Here is a 25,597-nt window from a genome sequence, read left to right as displayed (position 1 = left end):
AACCTGACCGAAAACCAAAGTAGTGCAGTGTTGGAAAAGATGCCACATTCCTAAAAACCCCTACAGTAGTATTCTGTCGGAGTAGGAACCATAGCCACAGGAGGCTAAATTGCCCGACCCTACCCACCTCTCCCTATTTCCAGTGGCAATCAAAATTTCTCGACCCCATTATCCTCGTGTCCCATCCCATTTTTCATTTCATCATAATTTCATGTTCATTTTATCATCCACTTCATGTTCATCGTCTGAATATAGCTGAAATGTTGCTGCCCGGACGTTAAACCCCAACAAACAAACAAACAAACAAACAAACTGATTTATTTCGATTCTTAAAGGACTAGTTAACCCCCCCCCCCCAAAAAAAAAAAAAAAAAAAAAAAAAACGAACAAACAAACAAACAAACAAACAAAATTAGGCCCTGTAAAACTATTTTTTGGGTCGCAAATATCATATGACCTGTCTGATTTCTATAAAGACAATCTCTCAATAAGGTAGATAAACAGTAAGAGACACACCTCTTGAAATTAGTGATATGTTTGTATCATATTCAATTTCACTACAGCCTTTCAAGCTTTCATTTGAAACAGAATCAAATAAATAAGTCACTTACATGATGTTACATCATATTGTTGTAAAATGCTGAATACAAACGTTCCAATGATTTGTAAGGTAATGTCCCTTATCCTAGATCTACTACCTTATGTTTCGTTCGATAAGTACATCCTGTCTGATTTTCGTAGTTCTTGTTTTGGTTAAAAGTCTATCCATTTGTTATGAGGTACAGCAACAAGGGAAGAATATTCTACACTCTTTCTGATACAATGACAGGTAAATATGTTTGACTCTCTTAATAGAATATTCATTTATCAATAAATGTGACATTTTTCAAGAAATAATATGCATATTGTAAATATGATACACATGTCAAAGATTATAAATACTGTTGAATGAGAGTATGGACCAAATTCTACGTTATATGCTCTATGCAATATATTCTAGTTCAGTATTAAAAACAAAACATAAACATCTTTTCGTGTAAAAGAGCAATTAAGTGAACCAAGGTTATAGTAAAAATTCCGATAAAAATGACAAATATCTTATTCTACATGATAAAAAAATATGAAAATCAGAAAATAGAAGATTATGTATTGTAATGTAGCGTTTTGAGTTCCCTGAAGTAAACTATTGCAAAACGGTCTTCGGATTTCAATACGTTCTACACCTGGAATTCTGAAAAGGAAAATGAAACTAAAACGAGACCTACAAACTCTGTAGTCAAAGTATATATGCAAAGAAATCAATTTGATGTGTGAATCTTTGTGTTGATAGGATATATGTTTAATAATATGGAATGGTGTGGAAACACAACAGAACCTGACAGAATAGAAAAAATATCCGAAATTATGTACGAGACATTATCTGGGACCAGGATGTCAACGAACAGCACAGGCAACATTATGGGCCACGGCATCACCATATGTAGGTCCTACTTTGATACAAAATAATAACTGATTTAGTAAATACTTTACCATCGATCTCAAGTGTAGATCAAGATATGAGACTGACTTCACAGTGCCTGTAGTATCCTTTATCTCAAATTCTTTGGGGGTAGATGCGATATATCAAATCCCCGAAACTATGATTGTTTAACGGTGATACGTCTTCTATATAGCGGAAACAGAGATTAAGAGGTCTAGATTAACGATGTTCTTTCTAAAACACAGGATTTTGCAGAGGTTGTTTGTTTTTGTTTTTGTTTTTATTTTTGTTTTTGTTTTTTTTAATTTTTTTTTCAAAACACTCTTTTATAATGCGATTGATTCTGTTAAAAATATAATTGGTTGATACATAGTCAATGCCCTTTTTATCAGTAAATATACTGTCAATGTATTTTGATGACCCTAAGTAATTGAGTAATTTTTTGCTGTATAAATATATTTACACGTTCAACATAATTAACGAAAATTTGTAGGCGAATGAGTCGTAGTGTAGCCACCACATATAGTTAAATATTCATATTTCTTAATAAAAAAAAGTAAATTTTAAATTATCATATAGACATTCCGCGAGAGATTAGTCACTTATGCGTGATGAGTTTGATTAACATCCTACATCATGCTAACTTGCATGTTATCAAAGAGCTCTCCGGACTCGTGATTAGTGTACTATTAATGAAATTATCGGTCACTGTATTCCTTGAATTATCGTTAAATGCCATATGATGCTTATCTACATACACAAACACTTCATGTATACAAGATCGCGTGCTTGTTTTTAATGTTATAAGTTAATAGAAATTAATTTGAGATAAATACTGTAATCTGATTGGTTAAAATAATTTTGTTATATCTCAATGGATAAAAAAATATTGACACGCCCCTATTCGGTTAAATTCAGAGCTACTTTTCTCATGTTTATAGATAGAAATATGTTTTAAAATTAATTTATTAGAATTTATTAGAAATTTTTTTTGAATTTCAATTAAGAAATTTTATTTTATTTTATAAACATTATATTTTTGGCATGTTTAAGTTTCTACTGGTATTAAACAGTAAAATGGGTTGGTTTATGAAATGCTATAATATTTAGTACCTTACTTTAGATGTTTGAGTATCTTTTACGGCTCCTGTATAGGTTCTCCATTTGGGCCAGCAGATTGGTGATTAATTTGTAGTGTCATGAAACAAACAGTAGTCTTCAAATTCAACTGTTTGACTTATTGTAGCTGCGGTAAGTACTTGGTTATTTTTGAATAATTAATTTCTGACCATTTAGCTACTAACCGAAGTGTAAATTGTTTAAGAATGAGCGGTCATCGTTCGCTAATTAAATTCCCGACAGTTTATCAATATTTTAATCAACAAGATCATTCAATCCTTTCTATGGAAGTTCGTATTTTAGAATAAAATAGCATCCTTCGAAAAGTCCCTTTCTAAGTAAAAACTATCGAAGGGAAAGAGAGGAGTACTTGATACGCAGACTAGGTACTGCAATACCTTACGGATGCAATGACAACATCAAAAGTATAGGAAACCTTTCAAGCCAATATAACAATAGCATAAATGTGATGAATTTATTTGACAAAAATCCAAGACGGGAAAGGAGTCATGGCCATCGCCACTATACGTCACCTAAATTACATGATGTCTCCATGGATGGTGTTCTTTCTTTCGTACAAAACCCTTTTAGACTCCATCACATTAGAACCAGACTTTATTCTGTACCTCTCCCTCTCCTACACTCCCTTTATAAAACAAGTCTTGACACTCCTGTTTCTGACCCGACCTCATCATTATACAGGCTTCTTGACACCATTTTGGATATTGGTCTCCACAGACTCTTTAAACCAGTTTGTGTGAAAAGTCAAAATGAAGAAAAACGATCATTTCTTCCACTATCGTGCGTCAACAAAGGTATAGATGCAATTTATTTGGCTAACGTCCTCCATCACAAAAACGTTACCAATAAAATTCCCCAATATTTCAAAGACAAATCCATACCAATTATTTCATATTTTTATACTTCACCCATTGCATCCAAAATTTTCAGTTATTAAAGGCTATTGCAGAACCTCCAGATTGAGGACTTCAAGGCTAAACCATCTGACTGTTCTTGTAAAAACTCTCCATTCAAAGAAGGTCCTTTTGGTCACGTCGTTTCGGGAGATTTAATCATTATCGAACGCGAATCTCTTCGCAATATCCTTTCTAAAGGTCCCAAGTACCGTGAACCACGCTCCAGAAATTGGAATTATAACTTTTAAGTTCCTATGGTTGCCGTGGAGGACTATGCAAGAAAATGAATAAAACGAGAACAAGAAGACATTGATTCTCTGTCAGAGTGGTTAAAGGCCGTGAGGTCTTTAATTTTGTAACGAATGAAAGTTTTAAGTAGTCAATGAGTATCAAGATTACATCAGCTTTCATAGCCCCCGAAATAGCAAAAACATTGACTATTATACATGACAAATATGTAGTCGTACCAACAATATTGTTTTTGTCTGCAAAACGTTTTACATCCAATGTCTATTATCAGAGGCAGATGTAGAAAATAATAGCAATGATAACACCTATACTGCTACCACACTCTCCAAAGAAGAGATTGTGGAAAACCATAAATCTGTGCTATCCTCTTTTGATTTTTTTTATTTACCGTCTATGTACTGGATTCCTAAACTCCACAAGAATCCATACAAACAATGTTTCATAGCTTGATCAGCAAAATATACCACCAAATCTCTTCCAAAACTTTTAACTTCTATACTCACAACTGTCAAAGAGGGTCTGCAGTCCTACCACAACACTTGTTACTCCCGTAGTGGTATTAATTCAATGTGGATCCTGAAGATCTTCTGGGGGGGCAATCAATTCAAGACTATTATCTGAATATAATGGCATTAAAACCTATGATTTGTCAACACTAAACTTTTATTCTCCATACTCAGTTAAAATCCCCACTTAAAATCATTATACATCGTTGTTCTTTTTTTAAAAGATGGTACACCTAGATACAAATATAAAGTTCTTGGTAGAGATTCCTCATACTTACTAGAAATAATTCCATATCATCTTCTAAATTTGCAGAAAAAGATGATTACAAATTGCTAGAAATTTTAATCGACAACACATTTATCCAGTGTGGTAATCGTGTTTTTTAGCAAACGGTCGGCATTCCAATGGGAAGAAATTGTGCTCTTTTACTTCTAACCTATTTCTTCATTCTTATGAGGCTGACTTTATAGCTGATCTGATCAGAAAGAAAGAATATCGTATGACTAGATCCTTTAATCTCAGTTTCCACTGTATAGATGACGTATTATCTTTGAACAATCCTAATTTTGGGGATTTGATACATCGCATCTATCCCAAAGAACTTGATTTAAAGGATACAACAGACACTGTGAAGTCAGCCTGATATCTTGACCTACACTTAGAACTTGATAGTAAAGGAAAACGTTTGACCAAACTTTACGACAAACGTGATGACTTTTCATTCAGAATTGCCAAATTTCCTTTCATCTGTGGCAACATCCCTTCAGCACCTGCGTATGGAGTGTTCATATCACAACTCATACGTTATGCCAGAGCTTGCCGAAACTACGCAGACTTTTTATATCGCGCTAGAACTCTGACACATAGGCTTTTGGAATAGGGTTATGTTGCTACAAGATTGAAGTCTTGAAGTGGAACGTTATGGTGTATCCATCTACACCATGAAAAAAAATTTATTCAACGTGTCATAGTTTTTCTTTCCTCGTTTGTCTACCCCGGACACTTGACTTTTTATGAGCGGGTGTTTCGAGAAAAGCAGAGGACGAGTTGCTCATTTGCTTTTGTTACTTTGTATGTATGATTTTAGTTACGTTATGTTCTTTGTTGTGTATGTCTGTTTTCCATGTCTGGTCTTTGTCCCTGATTTACATTCTTTTAATTACCGCTATAACCTTAGTTCCCTTGATTAATCTTTGATTTTCAAAGTAAAATGTTTGTTGTTCTCCCTTTTCCTAATGACACCGCAAACCAGGTTTTCGAGTGCTGGTGGGTTAAGTCACTTTAAAAACTAAAATGGCTTACATTCCGTAAATAAACTGTTATCCCCTAGATGAGTCTTGCTTGTTCGATATTGTCAATATTATGGTGTGTTTGTAAGATATTATTTTTTTGTGTTGCTTTTATACTTTGTATAATGAAATTGCAAAATTATTATTTTTGTGTTACCATTACAAAATGCACTAGGCGACAGATGGATGAACACTCAACTAAACTTTTATTGGGGCCATCACGAAATCACTTCGTGTGGCACGTTAGAAATATTGGTCACATAAATATGACTAAATGTACATAATATTATGAAATAGGAAAGGGCAGAGGAATTGGAATATCTGACAAATTAAAGATGTGAAATACTTCGCTGAAAATTCTATTTAAAAGTGTTCGGTGGTACTTATGTAGATTTTTACCGCATCTAGTGCGCATATACATATAATACGCTCAGAATGCAGTTAAAGGAGGCCTTAACACTTTTCGAAAAAAAATAATCCCCGGCCATTTTACACACATAACGTTGATAACCTACTTTAAAACAACTCGAAAACAGCTTTTTGTTTGTTTGTCTGTTGGGGTTTAACGCCCGAGCAGCAATATTTCAGCTATATTCAGGCCAGTGGAAATAGGGAGAGGTGGGTAGGGTCGGGCAATTTAGCTTCCTGTGGCGGAGCCCTATAGTTCTTACTCCGGGAGAATACCACAGTAGGGTTTTTAACGTGCGCGAAACATGGCATCTTTCCCAACACGGTGCACCACTATGGTTTGCGGTCAGGTTTCCGTATTATAGCCTGACAACCCCAGCATGTAACACCCCATGGATACCTCATTCCACCACCTGGGGCACACAACCCAGTTGCTCTGTGGGCAGAACGCCCTAGCTCCCGGCTAGGGTTCTAAGCACTATTTAGTCGCCTTTTACGACAAGCTTAGCGCTGCTGCAGGCCTATTCTTTTGACACCCAGACCTGCACGGTGCCGATAACAGCTATTTATCTTGATTAACTCTAACATATGATTGTTCAACGTATATAAAAGTTTCATGAAATTTATTGAATGGCTAATGAGGAGTTGACTTGCATCTAAATGGTGAATCATATGCACTAGTACCCCTTAACATCGACAACAATAATTTATGTATGACACAATTAACAATGAAGAATCCATGTACATGCTTGACTGTGTAAGTTGTATAATTGTACGGAAAACTGTGACAGTCTTTCAATCAAAACTTTACTGTCGAAATTTGTACAGAAAGGAATTCAAGTTGACTGCATTGATAATCCAAGGTAGTTTTCTTTTATTCTGAGAAACATATTGATGGTTATGGAAGGGCCTGTGTTAACTGCGCCAGTATTTCAGTCTTAATAATTATCGCGAGATAATGATATGCTAATTAAGAAGTAGTATTTACAAATATTATACAGAAATCTATTTTTATTTCTAATCCAGTTACAGTTACAATTATTAATCTTTTGCATTTATTCGGTTATAGCACCTTCAATTTAAATTTAAATTGTAGAAGCTTATATAAATGACGAAAAAAATACTTACTGTGAAAGTATATTAATTCGTGGATAACAATTTTATGTTAAATGAAGATACACAAGTTTGTGGATTCTAGAATTCGTTGTTTTGAGGTTTTCAGTATACGCATCAATGGGAATCTCCTTATCGTTGGAAACTAATTTTCGTGGTCTGGCTCACTCACAAAAACAACGAAAATTTGTTCCCACGAACTTTCAAAGTATTGAATAATGTCTCATTAAGGCATTGAATGAGATGAAAATAGACAAATTACAGAAAACCAAACTCATATGAATGAAAGTATATACGTTTTTTATGTAAAGTTTTATTATTATAATTTTGGGGAATACCATTGCGACTGATGATATTTCTAATTTTAAGGAATGTGCAGTTGCTGATGTGTTCAGAACAGCCAGGCAACGAGACCTGTAAAACGTTAGTGTCATCAGCAAGGACTTAGGGAACAACTAAAACAGTTCTACTTCTAACACAAATGTTAGTGGCTTTATACATGATTTTTTAGATTTTTACACCGGTTTGAATTTGTAAATCTATTTTGTAACTTCATGTCACTTAATAATTTTTGTGTTGGGTTTTTAACGATGACATTTAATTCTTTGTTGTGTTTATAGAGCATGTCTTCTATATTCCATCAATAAAAAACAAGTAAAGTATTTTTGATAACAGAAATACCGGTTCAGAACAATAAAAAAGAACTTGTTGATTCCCGAAATACCGGTACGGTACTGTACATTTGTTCATATAATACACATTTCCAAAGATTTTCGACAAAAGAATGCCACATCTATATTCACTTGACAGAATGCTTGACATACTGAATGAAATTCAAAACCAAACCGTTGATAATAAGGTTACAACATGACGTAAACGTAATTTAGAGATATCAGTATTTGCAGTTGTTCCTCATATCTACTTAAATATATGAGACCATTGTCATATAAAGGCGTTCAATCTGATATATTCAATGCAGAAGTTCTTAAGCTAGCAGCACCATTACTTGAATATGTACGAGAAAATATAGAGGACGAATTAGATAGACATTTTAATAAAGAATGTTTAAACGCTAACAAGACCGACATCACAATCAACAAACCTAAAACATTCGGACACCGAGGTCTACAGCCAGTATAATACACTAGTTGAAAACGTCGAACAGCATTTCCATATCAACATTTTCTAGATTTAGGTTACAGACCACCAATTCAGCCAATGAGCATTTGGAACGTACGCAAAAATAGTCCTACGCAGAAATTACCCCTGTTCCTCATAGTGCCGTGAAAAAAGTTCTCATCTTATTTAAAACATTTAAACAGTTTCTGAAAGGAAAAATATTTCTGTACATTTTATAGGTGCATTTTGCTTCTTGTGATGTGAAGCCTAATCTCCATAATGATTTTTAAATATACCCCTATCTTGTGAAGACACTGGGATTTCCCATGCTATTTATAGACCCTTCACTTCCGGTGACCAGTACTGCACTGCAAGTCTGCTAACCCCACATGATATTCTGAGGATTGTGAGCTGACATATGTAGAATCATGCTGATATTAGTCCTCTGCAGGTTAAAGTTAACGTAAAGTCCAGAGAAGCCATTGAATATTGTGAAATTAGCATAGAAGCCTATGGAAAGTGGAATTAGTGGTGTTTAGCCTAGATACAGGTATAGGTGTTGTTTATACGGATTCTTGGGTTGTATATGTATCCAATCCATTGATGAATGATCATCCTTTGTATAGAGATTAAATGAGGATTAATTGACCCTTTATATGTAAAAATCCTCTCATAATCGACACGTGTTATAAAAAATGATAGGATAGTTAATTGGAAAGAGTGACTAACCAAATTATTATCACGATTGGAAAGATTGAACTTGTTCCGCGTACGAGTTAAATCCTCAAGCGTTTTGGCACGAGTGATCATATTTTGGTTATTCACGATAACCAATTGATTATCCTACTTTTATATAATTTTCTTCATAATTTATCGATATTTTCAACATGAATTTTAAATTCTGTGATTGGAGGATTAATATATATGTTGTGATGTTTTGGCGGGAGAAAGTCCGAGAGTGAAATTACCGAATTTATTTCACAGTGTGAATTATCGACATTTATTTCACTGGGAACATACGATAAAACACTGCTATCTATATAATAACAATATTTCTTAATCGGCCCTCATAATCGACACGAGTTATAAAAAATTCGGTATAAAGATGATATTTGGGAAGTTTCTTCAAAATATTCCAAAAAACTATGAAGTGTTCCCTGTAAAATTGACAATACTCATTCACAGGGATAATTAATGAGGTTACACATATATTTAATCCAATCTAAATACAATCGAATTATACACATTTGTGTATTACGATATAAATATATATAGTTATAATGCTCGAAAACTGTTCATGCTTAAATCCACGTGTTTACACATCCAAAAGGAACTTAATGAAAACAAAATTTCAAAATCGGACCAGAAATTTAAAAGAAAATTTAATTTCCATTGTGTGGCCTATTGGATGTGTCCCCACTTTGCCCCCTTCAGTCTGAAAATGCTAAATGCTATTTCAAAAACCTGTTCAATGTTCTTAAAACAGAATTTAAGTAACTGTCCACCTAATAATCGATGTCAGACAATTGAACCAAATTGACTTGCAATATATAGGATTTAATGGAAAAACAAGAATTAATATAAAAAAATGAAAAATGTTTTCACCGTAACCATCAACGACCATTCCTTAGCAACCACCAATTTTGGGCCTAAAAACACAACAAATCACAATTTGAATGTATTTTTTATATCTAATTGTGGAAATTTGTCAAACTACATAATTATATAATGAAGTATGTCTTAGGAAAAACAATTTACAATAAAGTACAAAGCAATCTGATTGGATTAGATCTGGTTACCACAGTAACCAAAATTCCTAATTTTTGACAATTTGAAATGTACGAAAATATGTTCAGACCCGTTCTGCTAACAGGAGCAAGAGGATATCAATTGAATATATGCATGGATGTGTGGTAGGTTCTCTCCACTGAGACATATCAAAAATAAAAATATGTAGCATATCTTTGTTTTTTGCTCATCTGGACCCAAAAATAATCCCCATAAGGACTTTTCTTCTTAACGTTTTTCATACAAACTTTGTCCAGACCATATTTTTTTGTCTTTTGACCTAGACTTCTAATATTTGGTAAGTTGGTATATCCTCTCATGGTAGACTGTCGCATACCAGGGTGGGAGACTTTTGACCTTGACCTTTAACCTCATGGTCAAATAACATACAAATTTTGGCAAAACACGATACATAATTTTTTCTGTATTATTATTTTTTGGTCTTTTTACTTAAATATCTGATCTTTGGCATTTAAGTATATCACACCAAGGCAGGAGTTATGTTATAGGTAGGTGACCTTTGACCTTGACCTTTGGCCCTGAGGACAAATAACAAAAGTTTTGGCAAAATACCATAAAAACTTTGTCTTGGCCATATTGTTTTTTTTTTTTTTTTGTCTTTTTACCAAGATATCTGATTTTTGGTATGTAAGTAAATCACATTAAGATAGAGTGTAATGTTCAATATACGGTAACTTTTGACCATGACCTTTGGCCAAATACCATACAAAATTTTGTCTGGGCTAAAATTGTTTTGTATTTTCACTGGTATGGGATTATAAAACCAGAAGGCCAGGCATCACATACTAAAATGGTTTTGACTTGACTTTTGACCTCATGTTCAAATAACAAACCAAATTTTGACGCCATTCATAAAAAATTTGTCCATACCATAACGCTTTTTGTCTTTTGACCTAGACTTCTAATATTTAGTATGTTGGTATATCCTTTCAATGTGGAATGTTGCGTACCAGAATAGATGAAATTTTACCCTTCCCTGTCAACCTCATGGTCAAATAAGATACACATTTTGGCAAAATACCACCCAAATTTTTGCCTGAGCCATAACTTTTTTGCCTTTTTACTATGATATTAGACATTTCGTATTTGGGTATTTCACGCCAAGGTTGAGTGTCATGTACGAAGGTGTGAGATTTTTTAACATGACCTTTGACCTTATGCTCAAACGACATACACGATTTTGGCTTAAGGTAATGACTGATTTCATGCAATATTTCACCTCACAGTATGTCGTAAATGTAAAGAATCACTTGCCCTTTATCACCTGATTGTGCGTAACTCCAGTGAGTTTAAATAATTATACCCCACGCAATGCAGTTGTGCAGGGTATAATGTGTTGGACCCGTCCGTCTGACCATCAGTCCATCAGTCCATCTTAAGTTTTCCGGGTTTTTTTTAAACACTTGCAGATATTGAAATATGTTTTTGGTTAATAAGTATACCATGATAAGTTAAAAGTCACGTTTACTATTCGATAATTTTTACCGAAATCACGGGCTTTGTATTTATCAAAATTCACAGAAATGACCGTTTTCATGACATTTTTTTTCTGAACATTTGCAGATATTGACATGATTTGTATTATAAATTAACCGTGATAATTTACAATACAAGTTTGTGTTTGGTTTCGCTTCGATGATTTTACCGAAATTACGGGCCTTGAACTTAGCAAACTTTACAGAAATAATCGTTAAAGGACTTTTTTCGCTTGCAGATAATGACATGATAAGTTCACAATGATAAGTTACAGGTCAAGTTTACATTTTGTTCCAATACGATGATATTTAATTTAGATTAATTCAAACTTAAATTAATCAAAGTCTGGCGTTTTAAACTAAAATTCTGAGTAACAGAATTTAGTAAGAAGAGGTTGGTTTTCTCATCGTATATTTAAGATCATCTTGGACGAAGGTCAGTGTGAGCTATTGCTATCACTTTGTGTTCGTTGTAGTTGTCTGCTGCCATTGTTGACTTTTTCAAAAATCTTTTTTTAAATTTTATTTTGTTGCAATCTTTTCTAATGCCTATAAACTTTATTTTCAAAAATCGTTTTTAAATTTCATTTTTCTTGCAATCTTTTCTATACCTGTTTTAACACTCTAATTCCTTTTTTATCTAGGTCCTTCTAAATGTATTTCTCATATAAATCTACCTACATGTTTATGTCTGTGTTCCAATATAGTTGAATATAGGGAAAATATATAAAGGAATATGCCAAAGAAGACAAAAACGTATTTTGTTGTAAAAACATCACGATTTAGTACTTTTGGTTTCATATCTCATTAAATATAAAAGGCAGGATTATATAACTGAAGTCATATACGGATGCATCAAGGATATTGAATCAGCATCCATACGAAGTCTGCAAACTTTATTTTACATTTCATTGACTGTATTAAAGTTTACTTCTGATCTCATCTATGGGCAGTAATAAGTAGAAAGATCATGTAAACTTGTTGACTTTAAATTAATATAAAAGTAGTTCGCATTTTAGAATTATGCAATTTATTCTTAAATGCCACGACAAGATGAAATGTATAATTTTAGGTTATCTATGTTTGGTTCTCACATAGTTTCTACACAACTACAAGTAATAGATGCAGGGTAACAGGCCAGTAAACAAACATTTGTTGTTTTTAGCTCACCTGGTCAAAGGCCAAGTAAGTTTATGCCATCACTTGGCGTCCCTCGTCATCGAAACATTTTCGAAATTCTCCTCCTCTAGATACTTGTGCACAAAATGACCGTTTGGATTTATGATCCGTGAAAAAAAACATACCCGCCGTTACTAGAAATAGAACATAAGTGTCTAAAGGCATTTATTTAAATAACTCAAAAATACCGTTGCCTTTAGCGAAATTCTGGCAGGGGATAATGTTGTCCAGGATTAAGAGAAAACCTACGCCGAAATTCTGCAAACGATTTTTACAACTGATGTAGGAGTTATGACACCTATAAAAGTTTTTTTTTTTGGCATTCCTACGTACAACTTTGAAAATACTCACCTAAAAAAACAATTGTTCTACGCAAATAGATAGGCTTCTGGAACAGGGTCATGTTGCTACAAGATTGAAGTCATCACTACAGAAGTTTATGGTCGTTATCATAAACTCGTGGATCGTTATGGTGTATCCATCAGCACCATGAAAACTGGTTTATTCAACGGGTCATAGTTTTCCTTCCCTCGTTTGTCTCCCCCGGACTTGACTTTTTATGAACAACTCGGCGGGTGTTTCTAGAAAAGCAGAGGACGCTTACCCTACCGGTGCACCTGGTCCATGCTCCCAGTTTTTAGTGGAGTCCGAGTTGCTCATTTACTTTTGTTACTTTGTATGTATGATTTTAGTTACTTTATGTTCTTTGTTGTGTATATCTGTTTTCCATGTCTGGTCTTTGTCCCTGGATTACATTCTTTTCATTACCGCTATAACATTGGTTCCCTTGATTACTCTTTCTGTATGGTATTCCACACAAAATAAATGTTGGGATTCTTGACCCTTTACAAAAACATAACCCCTGTTATTAAAACAGAACATAGGTGTCAGAAGGCAATTTTTTGCGAACCACTCAAAGGTTGATGCCATTTTTTGGAGGGTTATATAGTTCAGCATTATAAGTTTTCGAAACGATTCATCTACTAATGTAGAAGTTATGGCTCCTGAAACAATTCTTAATTTTTCCACATGTACATGTGCAATTTTGAAAATCTTCTGTAAAACCATTTAAGATCAGTTAATGGAAATAAAGCATATTAATTCTTTAGTGTATTGTGCTCGAAATGACTGAAATGTTTTTAATCCATTAAAAATGTATATGGCTGCCTATACTAAAAATGGAACATAGGGAACAGAAGAGTTTTTTTTTAATAATTCAAAAACTGTTGCCTTCAGCAAAATTCTGGTTCAGGTCATAAAATGCTATTAAAAAAATTTCCTGCATTTGACTATTCAGTTAATTTTAACTTAGCCTGTCTCATTACCATTTTTTTCTAATAAGCAAATGGTAAACCAGGTGAACGATTCAGGCTCTCTTAAGCCTCTATTTATCCATTTATAATATTTCTATAATATATTACAAATGTTGATTTTTCGATTGTTCTTATCTATATTTCTGGCACAAAATTCCATGTTTAGTAAGTCACAGTATTGTGACATTATGTTTAAACAACAACATTATAAAACATTTTGAAATATCCTGTAAACAAGAACCTACACGAGTAATCATGGGAACCAAGATTCTAGCGGAAATCAAAAGAATGTAATCCTGGGACGTTTTTGATATGAAGATGTGCATTTCAGTAAAACAGGAATTAAAAATTGAAATGGGATATAATGTCAATTTTCACCATTAGATATACATATCTACAAAAAAATACAAAAATACATTCAAATTGTGACATTTTTGTGATTATAAAGCCCTAAGTTGGTGGTTGCTAAGGAGTGGTTGTTGCTATCGTAACGGTGAAAACATTTTTCATTTTTCGTTTTATTCATTTTTTTCTTGTATATCCATCTGATTTAAAGTCAATTTGGGTAACATATCTGACATCAATAAATCACTTTCAGTGAAAATTGCATGATTCTTAGGCGGACTGCTACTTAATAAGAAACAATTTAAAAAAAAAAACAAATAGTCAAATGTAATAAAATAAAATTAACTATCCACATCAATTTGAAATAAAAATCTAGTTAACTCTTTTTGACCCCTTTTGTAGAAAAGTAAGGGTCAGAGACTCCATTTTAAATGGCAACCTTCGTGTAGCAGCAAGTAACAATGTTTAGAAATGCATGACATTTGGTTCCCTACAACTAGTTTTCGCACGGAAACAAAAACAAAAACGGAGACAACATCATAACATAATACGACCGCATTTTGTTTTATTTTAAGGTCGTATAAATTTTCTTAAATAAAAGAGTAATCAAGGGAACCAAGGTTATAGCGGTAATCAAAAGAATGTAATCCAGAGACAAAGACCAGACATGGAAAACAGACATACACAACAAAGAACATATAGTAACTAAAATCATACATACAAAGTAACAAAAGCAAATGAGCAACTCGGACTCCACGAAAAACTGGGAGCATGAACCAGGTGCACCGGTAGGGTAAGCATCCTATACTCACATGCCGATTTTTCTTGATCAAGCATTTTCTGTTGATTGAATAATTTAATTATTCGATCTTTTCCATTTTATATTGTAAGCATCATTTTATATATTTATTCATTAAAGATATCAATTTGCATTAATCTTTCTTTATTTGTCAAATAAATCTGGTGTTACTTATTGATGTTACTCATTTGAGAAATGATACACGTTCGCGGATTTTACACTAAAGGTGAAAATTTGTGACTTTTAAATAAATATTTTATATATTAAAATTTCAATAACCGTGAAAGAGGATACATTTTCTTTTTCTTGATTTAACAACCGGTAATTACTTCAAATACCATATTATGGGTATTATTACCAAACGGAAGTGGAACTAATCATATAAACTTGTGACCCAAATTAACCAACCAGGATTTTCATGTAATAGACATGTGTTTACGATAACCATCTGTATATTTTCCCTCGATCAACAGGTATACTAAACAATGCATATCTTCGAACACATGCAGGGTTTTACTTTCATATCTCTTCTAAATGCATTGTTTCTCCGCGGTGATGTTGTTCTTAGTGAATGTGCTGGTGAAAATAATTTTAGGACCGCCGAACAATGGAAAGATTTGGTAGTCGGCAGATGTCTAAATTACAAAAATAATTTTGATCCACAACTACTTTGTAACAGGTAAGATTTAACTTGTAACACAGTTTAACTTGGTGTCAAATAACAGGCTTTCGTAAGACACTAATACGGAAGTCCTTTCTACGATTCTTTAATTATTTATTGAATGCTAAATTTAAACACCAACTATAAAGAAACAAAAATATATATAAATATAAGCATGTATTCATATATTGGCACAATACATAGACATTAGGTATAAATTATATCAAATTAATAACTTTGAAAATGAAATATGAAATCATTTTAGTTACAACATATACTTGTAAATTCTAATGGAAATTTACAGAGCTTCTGATATTACAATTATACATGTTATACGAAATTCATTTAAAACAATAAGATCAGGAATAATATAAAACATATCGTACCAACAGTGTGATGAAGTGAATTAGCGTAATATATGCGTCATGGATTTACATCATCTCTAAATACACAGATCCAATATAATCCTATATAAAAGAAATCTTACTGTTAAACAAAACAAGCATTTACAGAATAAACAATTCAGACTAAATAAACATTAACACATTATATTCAATAGCAATATTTATACAAAGTACTATATAAGAACTTTAGCTATTACTATTGAAATACATAAAGCATTTATCTTGCTAAATTAAAATCTAGAAATTACTTTACAATAAAGTTACAAAAGTTACAAAAGTTCAAAATAAGTACTTACAATCACAGTAACAGTATATTCCAGAAAATAGTAATTTATCAAACAGAAAAAGGCACTGATACAGAAGTTTTATGGTCGTCATCATGAACTCGTGGATGCTTACCCTACCGGTGCACCTGGTTCATGCTCCCAGTTTTTAGTGGAGTCCGAGTTGCCCATTTACTTTTGTTACTTTGTACGTATGACTTTAGTTACTTTGTGTTCTTTGTTGTGTATGTCTGTTTTCCATGTCTGGTCTTTGTCCCTGGATTACATTCTTTTGATTTACGCTATAACCTTGGTTCCCTTGATTACTCTTAAAAAATGTACAGTTTATAAAGCAAATACAAAAACCAGATAGAACTAGATATTTAACATAAGACTACTCAAAATGTTGATTGCTGAAATAAAGATAAGAATGATTAATATACAAATCATATAAAATAATCATAATCATTCTGAAATATGATAAAACAATTAATGTCAAGAAAAGAACATATATGTATGATAATATACATGTACATGTATGTACATATAGAGGCTGCAAATTCAAAGTTTAGTTAATAATCTGAAATGGAATTGTACATTTGAAATGCAAATAAATATTCATTAAATCAAATTTAATAAAAACAACACATAAAATCTAATACAGGCACACAAAGTACACTTGTCTCTTCTTTCAGAGAAAGCGTAGTTTATCTGCCTCTATGTGGTTTTAAATACCAGTCCACATAAAATTCAAACTGTCAATGGTAAAGTGATTCATGGTGTAGAAAACCTGCCCAACAAACGATGCTTTTTTCAGTCTATATGTGCTATATTTTCACATTATGATAATCATTTCTGCAATAGGATCTCTACCTTTTAAGAAAATCATGCAGTCATCTCCCATAGAAACAACAAAATGAATGCAAATCAAGAACGATAACTCTTGCGAAGTGCTAATTTCATGTCTAATTAATCATTATCCCAAAAGTGCAACAACTAATGCTGGTTATGTGATCAGTAAATGTTTCTGAACAAGAAATCTATCTGAACTTGTTGTGTTTTTGCCATGCTTGAATCACCTTGTGTCTATTTTATTATCTTTAGAAAGACTGCTACTTAAATGCGCAAGTCTATGAAACCTAACTATTATTACCGGTTCTTACTGATATTATTATTATATGCAACTACTAATTCTGAAAGTACTTATAGCGTCATTTAATGGGAAAGGTGACATTAAGAGAGTTAAATCATTTATCATAGAAAAATAGTCATTTTGCAAATACTGGCGAAGGCTTACGTTGGTAAAAGCAATGTGACTACCATATAGCAACAAAGACTATACCAAGAAAATAAAATTAAATGTATAGTTATACAAATAAAAAACACAGAAACTAAAGAAAAAATTAGCAAACAGGAACTCATTTGAAACTAGGTGTAAGCACCAAGAGCACCGATATAGTAAGCTTCCTCTGCATTTCTATATGCATCTACCGATTTGTTCATAAAATGTCAAAGCATAGTTTAAATGCTAGAGAGAAACATTAAGAACAATGGTGGTTTAGATAAAGAAAAGATTCCATCATGTCCACTGCAGCATTTTTCAAGTGATGACTTGCTTCTGGTTCATGCCCGCTCCTAGTTTAAGTGTTCTCTGGGTTGCTTATTTACTTTTGATCTTATGTGCGAATTATTTCATGTTATTTTTTGTGCGTGTATACTTCTTTATGTTGTCGTTCTTCTTGCATTATGTACTATCTGATTAACGTTGTAACTCTGGTTCAATAGGTTTGCGTTGTCCCTTGTTAAATGCCCAATGGGACTCTTTAATCGGAAATTCATCGTAAAATTAAAAACAAACCAATAGTATCTTATTGTAACATATAACAACAGCGTGCAAAGTGGATTTTGTTTTTGTTTTTGTTAGTAGTATCGATGCATTTGTAAAATCACTTATAACGAAAGTAAACCTTAGTACCATAAACACTTGCTGATTTACAGGTTCCTGAAAATTGTCACCGGATTTTGAGACCATATGCAAATTTTATTAAAGTGAAAAAGTTGAAATAAGTATTAAAAAAAATATTTTTTTTGAATTGCTTACAAATTTAGCGTGAAACGGGTCGAGTTTATTATTAACTAAAATATTCAAAGGGATACTTTGACTGCCCAGCTATTTTTTTTTTAAATATATGAAGAAAATCTTGATCTGAGTTTCAATGTATTATTTTACTCTCATAATACTTTAAACAGTTGTTTTAAAGAAATATTCTAAATCAATGTATTTTAGCCAAATTAATTGCACTGAATTATGGTTGCAAATAAAGACAGCAGTTGAAAATCAACCAAAATGTAGTTTTCCAACCAACAACTATGAGGAATTTGTTATGTCAAGTCAACATTTTGTACCGACCAACAAGGTAAATATCAATATAAATGGTAGTTTGGAATAAAGTTGAAAGGTGAAACATGAATAATCGAAGAAACGACGATCCTTTAACAAGACATCCAAGTGCATGCTATGGGCCTTTAATGAACTGTGAGAAATTTCCCATATTATGAACCTCCTTCAACTGGCCCTGAAACAGTTCATCATACTTGGCATCTTACATATTACATACTATATTCTTATCGTTAGAAAAAAAAAATTCAAAATTTAAAATTACATAAAAAACTTAAAATGAATAGATTTTGCTGACTATTGACAAGCAAAAACGTACGACAGTGATGAACTTGCTTCATCGAACTCTGTGATCAACATTTATCATATTGCATACTTAATAGATATCATCATCCTTGGCATTGTTCAGTTGTTATCAAAATACGAATGGATATGTATATTTTTTGTGAACAAAAACATTTTAAAACAATAAACAACATTCATAAAATATTTTTAAAAAATATCTACTACGACTCACCAACAAAAATTGAAACATACACATGTTGCAACTATCGGGTAAGCGTGATTCATTTTTTCAAATTACACATGCCAATATCATAACAGGAAAGAGAAAATAGGCAAATGTAATACATTGGTCTTCAGGATGCAAATAGATACATCATACCGGCCATCAATTAAATTCGTCCTTGTAGTCGTAGAAAAGCGATATGAAGAGATGAGATTAACTCTGAGGTCGCATAACCCAAGACCAAAATCATAACAGAACTAAATGAAAAGATTAAAAATCAGTTAGGGAGGTAGACCTGGGCTCAGGGACGTAACTATTATAATAAATGATTTATTGGTACTATATTCAGTTTCGCCTGCCCGTCAATCATTCATTTGAAACAGAAATATTAGTTGACTAAATGCTTACATGAGATTTAAGTACGATAAATAATACATACGAACCAATGATCAGTAAGAGTTATGCACCTTAACCAAGGTGTATCTAATTTTAAAAAAATGTTCTGAAAGCCATGTTCATATTCATATATGGTATATAATACGAATAGATCCGGTGTGTATTTTTAGCATTTATTTTGGTCAAAAGTTTATCCATTTGTTATGAGATACAGCAACAAAGGAAGAAAATTGTACACGATATCAGACACACTGACAGGTAAATATGCTCGCCTTTATTTAATGAATTACCTCTTTACTAAATATCTTGACGCTGTTGTTCCTAAAAATATTGCATTTAAATTACAATGGTGTACATTTCATAAAAATGAAATGCTGAAAACAAAACACAATTGACTCGAACAAGATAATGCAATTATGCACCAAGTACATTTATGTCACGTGATTTATGTTTTTGTCCCTGAAGTACATTCTTTTGGTTTTCGCGAAAATCTTTGTGCCTTTAAATTAAAAACAAACAATACAATCATTGAGTGTGTGAATGGTTTGATTAAAGTAAAATGTGTTATTAGGATATATATTTGATAACATGGAATGGTGTGGAAACTCAACAGAACCAGACGGAATAGAGAAATATCCTAAATCTTGTCCGGGTTTCAATCGAGGATGCCAACAATCAGCGCAATCAACATTCTGGGCAACGGCCTCAACACAAGTAAGTTTTACTTATAAAATAAAGAACTGATATAATTTATTTTGGTTGGTTGGTTGGATGGTGGGTTTTTGCCATTTTGTTTTTATTACACGATTGGATTAAGCATATATGCGAGTATGGAATTTCTTAGTGACTAGTATGTGTATATATATTTCTGAACAATTTTGGGTTGTGTTGGTCACTCGTGATTGAGAAAACCGTTCTTTCAAATAACCGAAACAGCAATATGAAAATGATGACTATACACAAACAATTCAGCCGCCATTGATGAAAATATTTGCATTCGTAGTATTATACTTATAAAACAAAGCTAAAGACATTGTTACATCGTATTAGCTTATATAATAAACGTTGGGGACTCTTATTGTAATCTTGCATTCCTTCCACTTCTTGTACATGAATATTTGTTCTAACCAACCAGTAAGCTACTAAATTGCACCACAGCTGCCTGCAAAACCACCTAATTTTCTTTTGATTTAGACCAAAAACATTTAAAGACCACCAAACTTTCAAGATAAAAATATATAAATTGTGTATAAAGTTGACACTTCGCAAGGGCTATTGTACTTGATTTGGTTTGGCTTGGTTGATTTTAGTTGGGGATGAATGTAGGGTTTTCTGTACACATGAATGACTATTGTTGCATAAAGGGATTTATCATATGCAGACCAAGAAGATATCGCTTGTTCTTTTGGGTTTTTATACCATGAATCATCTCTTCTAAAGGAAGTCTCTGCATTTTATACGCTGGTACCTAATACTATGATTATTGTCACTTGTATTATAGTTTGCGCGTGAGGCCAATGGGGAAATCCACGTGATGATGAATGCGAGCAGGTCACCTGCATTTGTTTCATCTTCGTGAGTAATACGTGTGGCATGAACTTTTATATTTTAACTTATAAAAATACAAAGTCGATGTTTAAAAAATCTGAAAAAAATCTCTTTTTATTAATTTTCAGCTGTAGTTTCTGTCATTACATACTTACAGTGAAGCATGTCGTAACCGAAAACTGAAAATACAAAAACATGTCTAAACCAGAAACTTTTTATTCAATTTAAATATGATACTATATAAATAACATATAGCTAAGAGGGTGATAGAGCAGTTTGATACCCAAAAAAAATCGATATAACCCCGAGGCGTAGCCGAGGGTGACAATGTATTTTCAAAGGATGGTAACCTCTCTATCACCCTCTTAGATATATGTTATTTATTTTATTATACTAAATGTTTCATTGTCGTTCTTTCAAAAGTAAGCAATGAGTTTTGTATGTTTGTTTTTGTCATTTTTTTTTCACTAAAATTGTTCTATTTTCTTTCAAGTTTGCATTCATTTTAACTTTAAACGTCAGCTGTGGATCGCACTCCTTTTTATGACATTTATTCAATGTATCGGTAATGGACATTTCCCCAGCTAACAAACAGAGATATCTATAGGATGGTTTTTGTTTCCTATGTTCAAGATCATGTCGTGTTTTTTAATTTTGATGCATTTCAATTACCCCATAACGACATATTTCTCTTCGTACAGTACAAACTGTACCTCGTGTTATACGTCATTGGTTCTCAATTATCAATTTAAGTGGTTGAAATACGGGGAGATTCTACTTTGCTTATTTTTCACATTCAGCCGTAACAATTTAAAAAAAAATACTCTAATTACTGGAAAATTCCTCTTTAACACTAAAGTTATCCACTGACATTGATGGTAGTATTGAGTAATGTCGACTGGAAACATTTTAAAGATTTGTATTCAACATGTTTATTATCTAGGATTTTTAATTGTCCAGATCTCAGTATACAATAAACAAAACTTAATCTTCGCCGATTTTGCTCCATAACTAATCGCAAGTATATGTGCTCTATTTTGATAGAATCCTATAGTAATACTGTAATAGATGAATATAGATGCATTTCAGATACTTTACAGAGTATGAACTTCCAAATTTGAACGCAACTAAAGTGAGCAAAGCGACTATTTTAATGGTACATTATCCATCAGACCAAGTCTTGTAAGTACTATATAAATAATAACTAAGATCAAAAATCATATTTTTAAAATAAATCACTAAATGACAAAATAAATGTTATAATTGATAAGTGTGATAATGAATAAGTGAATAGATAATAACACAATAGAATTCGAACTATAGATAATGTTACTGATTGATAGATGCTTGTATAAACCTTACAATGACACAATAATTAAAAAAAACATACATAGAAAGTTCAATCGCAATGAATGGAACAGTATAGTAGGAATGGGCTTTCATGGTCGGACGGAAATTGTAATTCCATTTTTATAGCCCTAAATTTTGTTTGCATTTTGTATTTCTGATTATTAGTTACGTGTATATATTTCTTCGGACATAACAGAATTTATGTTGTAAAACAAATTAATATTTCATGATTTTCATTTCAAGCTTGAAAGTACATGCAAACTATTGTCCTCAGAATATGTCTATACAGTCATGACCAAATATGGAAGCAGAATTTTAATTGGTCAACCAATCAAATAATCACATTTACTGATATCAATAATACATATTTGACAACAATTATTCATTTCCTTATCTCAATGAATGCGTTACTGATATCAGAAAATAGGGAATAAATTCCACCACGGCTTACAATAAACAACAAAAAATCCATAAGAACACGTTATTCTAAAAGTTATATTTTGATAGAGAGAAATGTGACAGTCCCTCGATCAAAACTTTACACTCGAGATTTGAACAGAAAGGAATACAAGTTGACTGCATTGATAATCCTAGGTAGGTTGATTAATTAAGAAATAAATCCATTTTATCATTGTTTTACCACGGGCTGGCCATTTATGTCAAATAGCGAGGAGTTAAATAACGACATGAACGGTCAGTCCGTGATAAGTAAAATGGAGTTTCCGTGATTTATTTCGATTCTAATATGACTAGTTTCTTCATATTGTTGAATAGACGCAGCCTATGAGTTGCACGAAATGTTGGTCATATGTTCATCACTTCTTTTGCTATGGTTGTGGTCTAAAGAGTTTTGAAGCACACCATAAGTCATACATGTATTAGAATCTAAGAACCATACTGATGCTATTCACGAGACAATGATTTGAATACTAGTATGTCAACAATCGTTTGAATTTGTAAATCTTCTTTATAAACCAATTTCATCCATCGGATCATGTTAAATACAGGGACGATAATCTAAGCTGATACAGGACTCAAATCTTGCAAAGCTTCTGACGCAAAAGCTATATTTTTATCTGGCCGAGTGGTGTAAGGCGCTGAGTGCAGGTGATGCTGCCATAGATGTCACGAGTACGAGTTCGAGTCGTGCCATGCATGGGAACAACCTAAAATTTACTTTGCAAATTTAATAGTTCTAACATCGTTGGGCAGTTTTCAGATCCTCATAATTATGCTTGCGTTATCTTCCCTGTATATCCTGTCCTGTTTAAAGGTACAAACATATTCTGGTTGCAAAATCTGTCGTAAAATAAACTTGTAAAACTTATCATAAAATAACCAAAAAAGTACTTATTGCAAACGGACAGTCATTGGCATGTTATTATGGAAATTGACGGACTGCAGAAAAAATACTTCTCGTAGGAATAAAATTATGTATGCTCAATTTATTATAATAATGTTTTTGGGTGAAGTACCTTCGTGACCGTGTATTTTTGTTTTCTTATTTGAAGAGATGTACAGTACCTGATGTGTTCTGAACAGCCAGACAACGACAACTGTAAATCGTTAGTGTCATCATCCAATTCTTTGGAGACAACGAAATCTGTTGTACTTCTTACTCAAATTGCAATGGTTTTATACTTGTATACTAAATCTTTTTTACTCGTTTGAATGTTTGAATTTGTAAATCATTGCAAACCAATTTTGCTCCATTAGTGTTTTTATTTTGTGTGTTTCATTTCTTTCTCCTTTTTTTATAGAAATATAGTAAATCATTCTTTGTGTTTTTCATTAAAAATGTCTTCAATATACATTCAATACATTGCTTTCCGAACATGAATATGATAATTTAATTTCAGAGGTAACATGCTTTCTGATTGGACAAAAAATGTGTCCATCATCTCATAGATCAAAGTTAAGTGACTATGACGCCATCGTCCTATTTTAATGATTTACTCGTTGATGTTTCGATAATTAAATTTAATTATAAGAAATGACAGTTACATCTTTTAGTCATAAATAACCTCAATACCAGTGGTGCACACTTGAAAATAACCAGCATATCCGGCTTACACCACGTGATTGAGGTTATTTCTTCATAGACCGAAAAAATATGACAGTCATTCCTTAAATAACTAAAATGTAATGATCATACAGCATGTTTGTGAAAATGTAATTTGGTGACTGCTTTAAGTCATATGGCCTAGTTCGATCACCAATAACATTTACCATTGTTGCATGCAAATTATGTAATACTTGATACACATCCAAAAAAGCTACACATTTTTTTTATTTTGTAATTAAGTTGCATTATAGATCTACATGTATATGATGAAATGTATAATTATTCATTCCAATATCTGTCTGCTCTTAGGAAATAATTGAAAGTCCAATGGTTTCTACTGTATTTTAGTGCCATTTACAGAGTTATCTCCCTTTATATTGAAGTCTTCATTACATTCTGTTTATTTTTTTCTCCTATGAACAAAGGTTATATGAACTACCACATGTTACTTTCTGTTTACTATGACAATTTAAGCAAAGTAAAAAAAATAAAAATATGTAGGCTCTCCAACCATGAATCACATTTTGCATGATTCTTATGTGGAGTGCTACTTAAAAATTGAGATTTTTTTTCAAAACCTCCAGTTTCTTTTAAAAATAAAAATATAAAACAGCAATACTTTTTATATAATTTCAATATTTGAATATCAAAAATGTCAATTCTGACGAACAATTCAATCTGTACATCAATAGAAAAAGAATTGATTGATTTGTATTGTGATCACAAATACCACAACATTTCAAATTTTCGAAGTGAGCAAGACATATAAAATATATGGATCTGCGTCGCAGTCGAGTATATGTCATTGTTATATTATTGTAAAAAGAAAGGGTAATCAAGGAAACCAAGATTTGAGCAATAATGATAAAAAAAATTATATATT

The 25,597-nt window shown here is 32.4% G+C and overlaps 1 protein-coding gene and 1 long non-coding RNA gene across 2 annotated transcripts; both read left to right on the top strand.

Annotated features, from left to right (window-relative positions):
- The first annotated feature begins 363 nt into the window (after positions 1–363).
- Positions 364–7,656, top strand: LOC148626075 (uncharacterized). Its single transcript, XR_015919984.1, has 4 exons — positions 364–829; positions 1,331–1,480; positions 2,636–2,731; positions 7,452–7,656. It is a non-coding gene; the product is annotated as an uncharacterized LOC148626075 (long non-coding RNA).
- A 7,777-nt stretch (positions 7,657–15,433) lies between these two features.
- On the top strand, positions 15,434–25,330 carry LOC148626074 (ADP-ribosyl cyclase/cyclic ADP-ribose hydrolase-like). Its single transcript, XM_088569697.1, has 8 exons — positions 15,434–15,800; positions 18,737–18,866; positions 19,922–20,009; positions 20,323–20,465; positions 21,253–21,326; positions 22,389–22,481; positions 23,157–23,243; positions 24,161–25,330. The coding sequence occupies exons 1-8, from the start codon at positions 15,607–15,609 to the stop codon at positions 24,318–24,320; spliced, it is 969 nt and encodes a 322-aa protein (XP_088425823.1). The 5' UTR covers positions 15,434–15,606; the 3' UTR covers positions 24,321–25,330.
- The last annotated feature ends 267 nt before the right edge of the window (positions 25,331–25,597 follow it).

The sequence above is a fragment of the Perna viridis genome, chromosome 2, assembly GCF_037379345.1.
Source record: "Perna viridis isolate PV_CMFRI_1.1 ecotype Kerala chromosome 2, ASM3737934v1, whole genome shotgun sequence".
In the NCBI taxonomy this organism is placed as follows: domain Eukaryota; kingdom Metazoa; phylum Mollusca; class Bivalvia; order Mytilida; family Mytilidae; genus Perna; species Perna viridis.
Note: the sequence above shows the minus strand (reverse complement) of the source record. Positions and strands in the feature narration are given on the sequence as shown.

Bases quoted from the DNA above. Each gene is read 5' to 3' on its own strand.
- LOC148626074 (XM_088569697.1), top strand. From the start codon at position 15,607: ATGCATATCTTCGAACACATGCAGGGTTTTACTTTCATATCTCTTCTA. The intron at 15,801-18,736 runs GTAAGATTTAAC...AATGTATTTTAG, and splicing joins CCACAACTACTTTGTAACAG to CCAAATTAATTGCACTGAAT. The intron at 20,010-20,322 runs GTAAATATGCTC...ATGTGTTATTAG, and splicing joins GATATCAGACACACTGACAG to GATATATATTTGATAACATG.